Source organism: Strigops habroptila, chromosome 5 (genome assembly GCF_004027225.2).
Source record: "Strigops habroptila isolate Jane chromosome 5, bStrHab1.2.pri, whole genome shotgun sequence".
Taxonomy (NCBI): Eukaryota; Metazoa; Chordata; class Aves; order Psittaciformes; family Psittacidae; genus Strigops; species Strigops habroptila.
In genome coordinates this window covers 38247931-38254250 of record NC_044281.2, presented here as the reverse complement: position 1 = coordinate 38254250, position 6320 = coordinate 38247931, and the positions used below count along the sequence as shown (strand labels likewise).

The window sequence follows — 6320 nt, the reverse complement described above, 5'->3', positions numbered from 1 at the left end:
AGTGTGCTGGTCCCTCCCCACTCACCAAAGGTGGGGGAATTTGGGCTGCCCATCAGCCCCTTCCCTGTTTGGCAGCTCATTAGCCCAAGCTTCTAATTGGAGTGGCTGCCAAAGGCGGGAGGCAGCAGGGGAAGGCAGGTGCCCCAGGAGCATCCTCTTCCCAAAAGTAAGGAGTGAAGGGAACCCTGCTTCTGACCCCCATCATTTTGGGCAGCAAAACAAGAAGGTTTAGCATTACCCAGGGATCTAAATCCTCATTTGCCTTATTGCTGCTGATGTCCCAAAAATCTCACTTTCCCCAACACCATGACAGCACCTGGGCTCCCGGGGCCGAGGCCGGTGCCACAAATAGCCCCATCACCGCCTCCCTGGTCCCAAAATATCCCTCTGCCTGCCCTCCGCACTGGGAGATGCTAAATACAGCCTCACTGGAAGCTCCTGGCACTTTCCAGGGAGCTGCCAAATCCCAGGGACCTTGAGATCGCCCCAAACTTGTCACAGAAAGGCCATTTTGCTATAAATAGAAGCAAAGCTTCACCTGCCATCAATCATGGCTGGGGCTGTGACCACGGGGCATTTCGGGGGCATATGGACCCGCATGGAGGGATTTGCTGGGCACTCCCCAACAAAGATGCTGTCACTCCACATTATTTTTCCTTCTCTTGGCATTTTCTGCAAAGCCTTGATTATTCCTTGTAATAATGATTTAGAAGAATGTGATGCAGAGTCCCTCACCCACCCCCAGAAAGGCTGGCAGGGAACGAGCGAGACACAGGGCCATCCCCTCCGTGTGCTTAGAAGCTCGATACATAAAAATACAAGTATTTATAGAGCTATATATATAGATTCAAGACACAATATGTCTCAGAGGTGATGACGGCACGGCCTGAGCCGGGCCGCTGGTGTCGCTGCCGTCACTGTGCTGTAAATCTCTCACCACATGCTGCTTCCACCCTGTGCTGGTGGAGCCAAAACCTGCTTCTCTCACAATTTCACCAAAAAACTTGGAGTTCGGAGCTTCCTTTCCAGCCCCTCCGTGGCTCCTGGGCTGTTCTGGTGGCTGGTTTTGTGCTGGGCAGCCCCTCAGGGCACTCACTGCCTGACCCTAGCACGGGGATGCCCCTCACGTGAGGGAGGGGATGCTCTGGCATGACACCCTTTGGAAAACATCCCACTCCCCTTCGTACACTGTGCGTTTGTAAAGGCACATTTCCAGCTGTATCCATCAGGCATTCCTTGTTGCCCTGATTGCTTCAAGGCAGTATTCACATAGGTGAGCAACCTCATCTCCCAGCACTCCAGCTGTCAGTTGTCCTTCTCAAAAACAACTTTTTTGGTGGAAATTTTCATCAAAAAGTTACTGTTTGTCCCCAGGAGAGTGAAAACCCAAAAACCTAAACCAAGCAACAAAACCAACCAACCAAAAACCAACAGAAGCCTGAGCCAGAACAAACTCACATTAGAATGGAGATGGTTTTTCAGGCTGGTTTTATCCCCCACACCTTCCAAGGCTCTTCATTTGCCAAGCAGCTTAATTACCCTTTAGTGAAAGCCTTTTCTCTGAGTGACTCTAATTGCAGGCTTGGGTAATTGGTCTCATTTCTGCAGTGTGTTTGGAGCTGGGGATTGCTCTCCCCCCCAGCAGGTGGGACCCTCCCCACCTCCCTCCCTCCCTATTTTAACCAATTCTCCTGGTTTTCTGCCCACCCGCTCCCCAGCTCCCGGGGCAGAGCAGCAGCCCCTCGCTGGAGAGCCCAGGCACTGCTCCCCAGGCACGAGCAGGCACCTGCTGGGCTCACAGGTCTGACTCAGCTCCCCTGAGTCACAGCCCCATGTCCTGCAATTAGGAGCTGTCGCAGCAGGATTCCCCCCCCCCATTCCCAAAGCCTTCAGCTCCCACCCGCCAGGAAAAGGCTTCCCAAGGATGCTGGAGGGGATTTCACACCGTCAGACAGAGGTTGCATCATCCCTCTCTGAACCAGAGTGACAACAGAGACAGCACGTTATCAATTAAGACAAGTTTTATTAGAAAAGTAAAAAACCACCGACACGATTGCATAGGAAGTCTTGCACTTGAACATCAAGTGTAGGAGTGTAAACTGTAACCAATGAAGCGCCCACAGCGTGTCACGGTGAGGGGTCCTGCCCTCCATCCCTGTGTCACCTCTCCCACCATTCACTCTCCCCTCTCACAATTGAAGACACAACGCGATTTCGGACCCCCACTCCTGCCCCAGCGGGAGCCCGTGCAGAGCTGCCCAGATGCCAGCAGCAGGGTTTTGCCTTTGATCCAGACTTACAGCTCAGCTGTCACTCACTCCCACACAACCCCTCCCCCAGAAACCCCATTGATTACAATCCTTGTTACAAAAACCCCATGATTAATCAGCCAACAGGAGGAGACTGCCTGCCCCCAGCAGCCCGGCTGCCACATCCGGGAGCGCAGTCACCGCAATCACCCCACAATCAGACAGTGTGAAGCGACCTCTGCCCGTGTCCTGGCCCGCTCCACTGTCGGGGATGCCCCAGCACAAGCAGGCGCCCCGCGGGGACATCCGCCTGCCCCAACTACTTCCACCTACAGCCCTACTCCAGCCTAACCTAAACTACAGCAGCTGCCAGGAACCGCCACGCTCTAACCAGCTCTTCCAAAGCACTTGGGTAAGGCACTTCTCCAGCACAGCCCATCAGCACTCTTCTATGAGCAGCTGCTCAGAGCTGTACAGCTTCTTCTTGATGACCCTGAAGCCCGTGCTCAGCTTCAGCGGTGTGAAAGCCGGACTGGAGGTGAAGAGTCCCTGGATCTTGGGCCAGAGGCGGGAGTCCAGCCGGAGCACCAGGGTGAGCTGGAAGGTGGGCACCACAGCCGGGTCCACGGTGATGTGCCCCACGTCGTGGCAGGCCTTGCCGTGCTCCACGCAGAGGTCAAGGAGGGCCCCGCGCAGCCCACACGGCTCGCTGCAGGCCAAGCGCAGCAGCTCCGTCCTCACCTGTGCCAGGAGCTGGGCCGGCATGAGGAGCCGGGAGCAGCGCTTGGCTCCCAGCGGGGCTCTGCCCAGCGTGGTCTGCACCAGGTCCATCAGGCTGGCACACAGCAGCTCATCTTCAGGGTCATGCAGCAGGTCGAGGTCCGGCAGGGAGACCCCGTCAGCATATTCAGCATCTGCAGAGGGAATGGGAGACAAGATCAGCTCCGGGGCCACTGCCTGCGGACAGGCTGGGGGCTCACGGGTGCGGAGGGACATTGAGGCAGGGGGCCGGGGCTGTAACTGTGACACACGGACTTGGCACGGCACCCTCACCTCCCTCAGGGGAGCCTCACACTCCCCGAGGTGCCCCCCATTCCCCAGGGACCCAAGGGTGACTCCCGCCCCACTCACCTCCCTCCGAGCCGGAGGCGCTGCCCAGCGACTCACAGTCAGAGGTCTCCAGGCGGCCGGGCTCGCCGCCCGCCAGCCGGTGCCACAACCCGGGCATCGCGCCACCGCCTCGCTCTGCCCGGCACCGCCGCGCCGCCGCCTCATATAGACCGGCCCGGCGGGGCCCGCCCCCGCCCGCGCCCGCCAATGGGAGCGCGGGGCACGTCCGCGGCGTCTCTCCTGCCCGGTGACAGCGGGAGGCCCCGCCCCCCCCGCTCCGCCCGGGCGCTGCAAACGGCGCCGGGGGTTGCGTCAGGAGTGCCGGGGCAGCCCGCCCCGCCCCGCACCCCCCCCGGCCCGGCTTGGGCCTGCGCCTCACCTCGGCCCCACCTCAGCGCCCAGCCGGGGCCTGGGCCTCAGCGCCCGCGCCCCCGGGGCCAGACCCCTTCGCAGGCCTCGCTGCTGGGCCTCAGACACGTTCAGCCACGGGCAGGGGGACACACGGCGTGGACACACGTTCCCCGGCCCCGCGCCGTGCTGCGAAGCACGCCCCGGCTGGCACGAAAGCCGACAGCAGGTGACGGGCTGCAGCGGTTCGTATGTGCTGGTCGGGACGTGCCCGCTGATCACCATTGTCTTCAGGCGGTGTTTGCGTGACGAGCCCCGGCAGCGCCTGGCCCTGCTAGGCGCGGCGGGGGCAGCGCAGCCACGGGCCGTGGCAGGCTCGGTTCCCTGCTGCCCTGCGTCTGGCTACAAACCAACCAGAGCCTGAGGCTCTGCAGGTGATGGGGGTGCCGGCGTCCCGTCAGCCAGCGTTGTCCTGGTTCCTGGAGAAAACAAGGGCTGCTGGAGTGAAACGTGTTAAAAACTGGAGGGTGCTGAGGCAGGTGAGAGCAGAGTGCGGGGGCTTCGTTCAGTGCCAGGCTGGGGTAACCCCCGTCTGCCTCTCCCCGTGGTCCCACAGAATGGGGTCAGGACGCTGTCCCGCTCCGAGCCCTCTGCTCTGGAGGTGTCCCCCCCCCGCAGGTCCGTGCGCGCCGGGCCCTGCGTACGTGACGTTTCCGAAGCCAGACCCTGAGGAGCGCGGGAGCCCCATTAAATTGGGGATAAAGGGCTTTGTTTGTGCTCCCGCCGCACTGCCCGTGGCTTTATCAGAGGAGCTGAGCACACTCTGAAGTCACTCCGGGACCTATCTTGGGTACTGTCCTTCCTGAGCAGAGTGATAACAGCCCAGCAGTGGAGATGGTGGACAGCCAATGTGGGTCGGGAGTGAGGGGGACAGACACTCCATGCCAGCACCGTCTCTGCTGCCGGTGACCTCTGTGGTGGTGGGAGGGAACAAGCTCTCCCCCTCAGGAGCTGCTGGGTGGCAGGTGTGAGGGTCCGGACACCCCACCAACAGCTGTAGTGGGGGGTCAGAGGAGAAGCAGGGCTTGGATCCATCGCTGTTTCGGGAGCAGAGGCCCAAGATGGGGAAGCGAGTAGCATCCCAGAGAGCAGTGGGGCGGAGGGGCTGTGCAGGGAGCTGGGAACAAGCCCTGGCTTGCGCCTGTGGCATGCAGGGCTACTGCGCTGCTTTTTGGGACAAAACATGAACCAACCCCAGCTGTTAAAAATACACACCGATATTTGTGCACTCGGGGCGCAGTGCAGTGAAATATGTACACACACACTCAGAAACGGCTGGCTAGCACTTGGGATCCTGTTTTTAACAAAGTCCAGCTCACGGCATTTTTCTCCCCATAACCACCAAGTGATTTGTACAAATGTTCCCTGGGTGAGGCTGAAAATAGATGAGGAACTGCTGGCTTTGGGGTCAAAACAGGGGGGAAACAGCAAATAAATGAAAAGGAGGTAGAGGACCACAGGGAAGGCGCCTTGCTAAAAATAAGCTTGAATTCTGAAGCCCAGCATAAATATTTTTCTTTCTTTGCCATAACACTGCCTGGTAGGCAGGGAAGCAGGCAGCCTCTGGTGTGATGGCAGGCTTTAAAATGAAATGTGATTTTTGATCTCTGAAATAAAATAATCCTAACATGATGCTGCTCACTCACACTTCTGCTGGGAAGGGAGGCAATGCGGGGCTTGCAGCTCCTTTTCCTTCCCAAAAGAGACTGCAACCCAGAGCCTCTAGAAACGGTTTGGGGCTAGAAAGCAAAGTTTTAACTACAGTATTTGTAGTCCCTGCGCTTCCCCTCCCCAGGCACTGCTGCTGGCATCAACCCAGCGTGATTTTTGTGGCCAAGCAGCGTGTCTTTCCTCCTGACCTGCCGTCCTTTCTGGGGAGAGCAGAGGGGGTTCAGGATGATGAGTGAAACTTTCTGGACAGCCTGTTCCTGGCCAGCTGTGCCTTGTGGGACACACACACACCACACCCCCCGATGAGATTTGCTCCGTGACTCCCATTTCCTGCCTGGCCGGCTTTGCAAAGGGTTAAGCCGGAGCTGTCAGGGTGGCTGGCATTGGGGAGGGTCCTGGCTGGGCCCCTGCCCAGGATGTGCTGAGCTCAGCAGTTCTGCAGGGCTGCAGGGGGAGGGAGCGGAGGAGAAGGAGGAGGAGGAAGGGAGGGTTGTACCGGTTGGGGGGCCTCAGTGAGTGCCTCTGTGCACACTGAGTGCAAATCGTGCCTCACATATGCCGGGAGGCACATTCGCACCCCATGGGGTGGCTGCCACTGCTCATGGTGTAGTCCCCATCTTCAATTCACACTGGGTTTCAGCAGCGCCATGGCCCAAAAAGCTGCTTTTAGGTAGATTTACACATTGTTTTGGCCACACGATTGCCAGCCGGGGTTGGCACAGAGGCTGCTGTGATTGTCTGTATCCAAGTGGGGAATGTAACAAAGGGACTGAGCTGGAATGAGGCCACGATTTTCAGGGTGTCCCCTAAGTGCCTGCAGGGTGGTGCCTTTGGCACCTTCTCCGGCCCTGTCTGCAGTCACGAGGTCCCCAGTGGTGGCAG

At 59.0% G+C, this 6320-nt stretch overlaps 1 protein-coding gene across 2 annotated transcripts; it reads right to left on the bottom strand.

The window, feature by feature from the left end:
* Positions 1 to 2003: 2003 nt before the first annotated feature.
* Positions 2004 to 3502, bottom strand: DDIT4 (DNA damage inducible transcript 4). Of its 2 annotated transcripts, none has more exons than XM_030487701.1 (2): positions 3381 to 3502; positions 2004 to 3163 (listed from the first exon to the last, which is right to left on the bottom strand). In XM_030487701.1, exons 1-2 carry the CDS (start codon positions 3475 to 3477, stop codon positions 2688 to 2690), a joined length of 573 nt encoding a protein of 190 aa, XP_030343561.1. In that variant the 5' UTR covers positions 3478 to 3502; the 3' UTR covers positions 2004 to 2687. The 2 variants fall into 2 exon arrangements, with proteins under 2 accessions (XP_030343561.1, XP_030343562.1); XM_030487702.1 differs by having other exon boundaries at positions 3417 to 3498.
* Positions 3503 to 6320: the final 2818 nt, after the last annotated feature.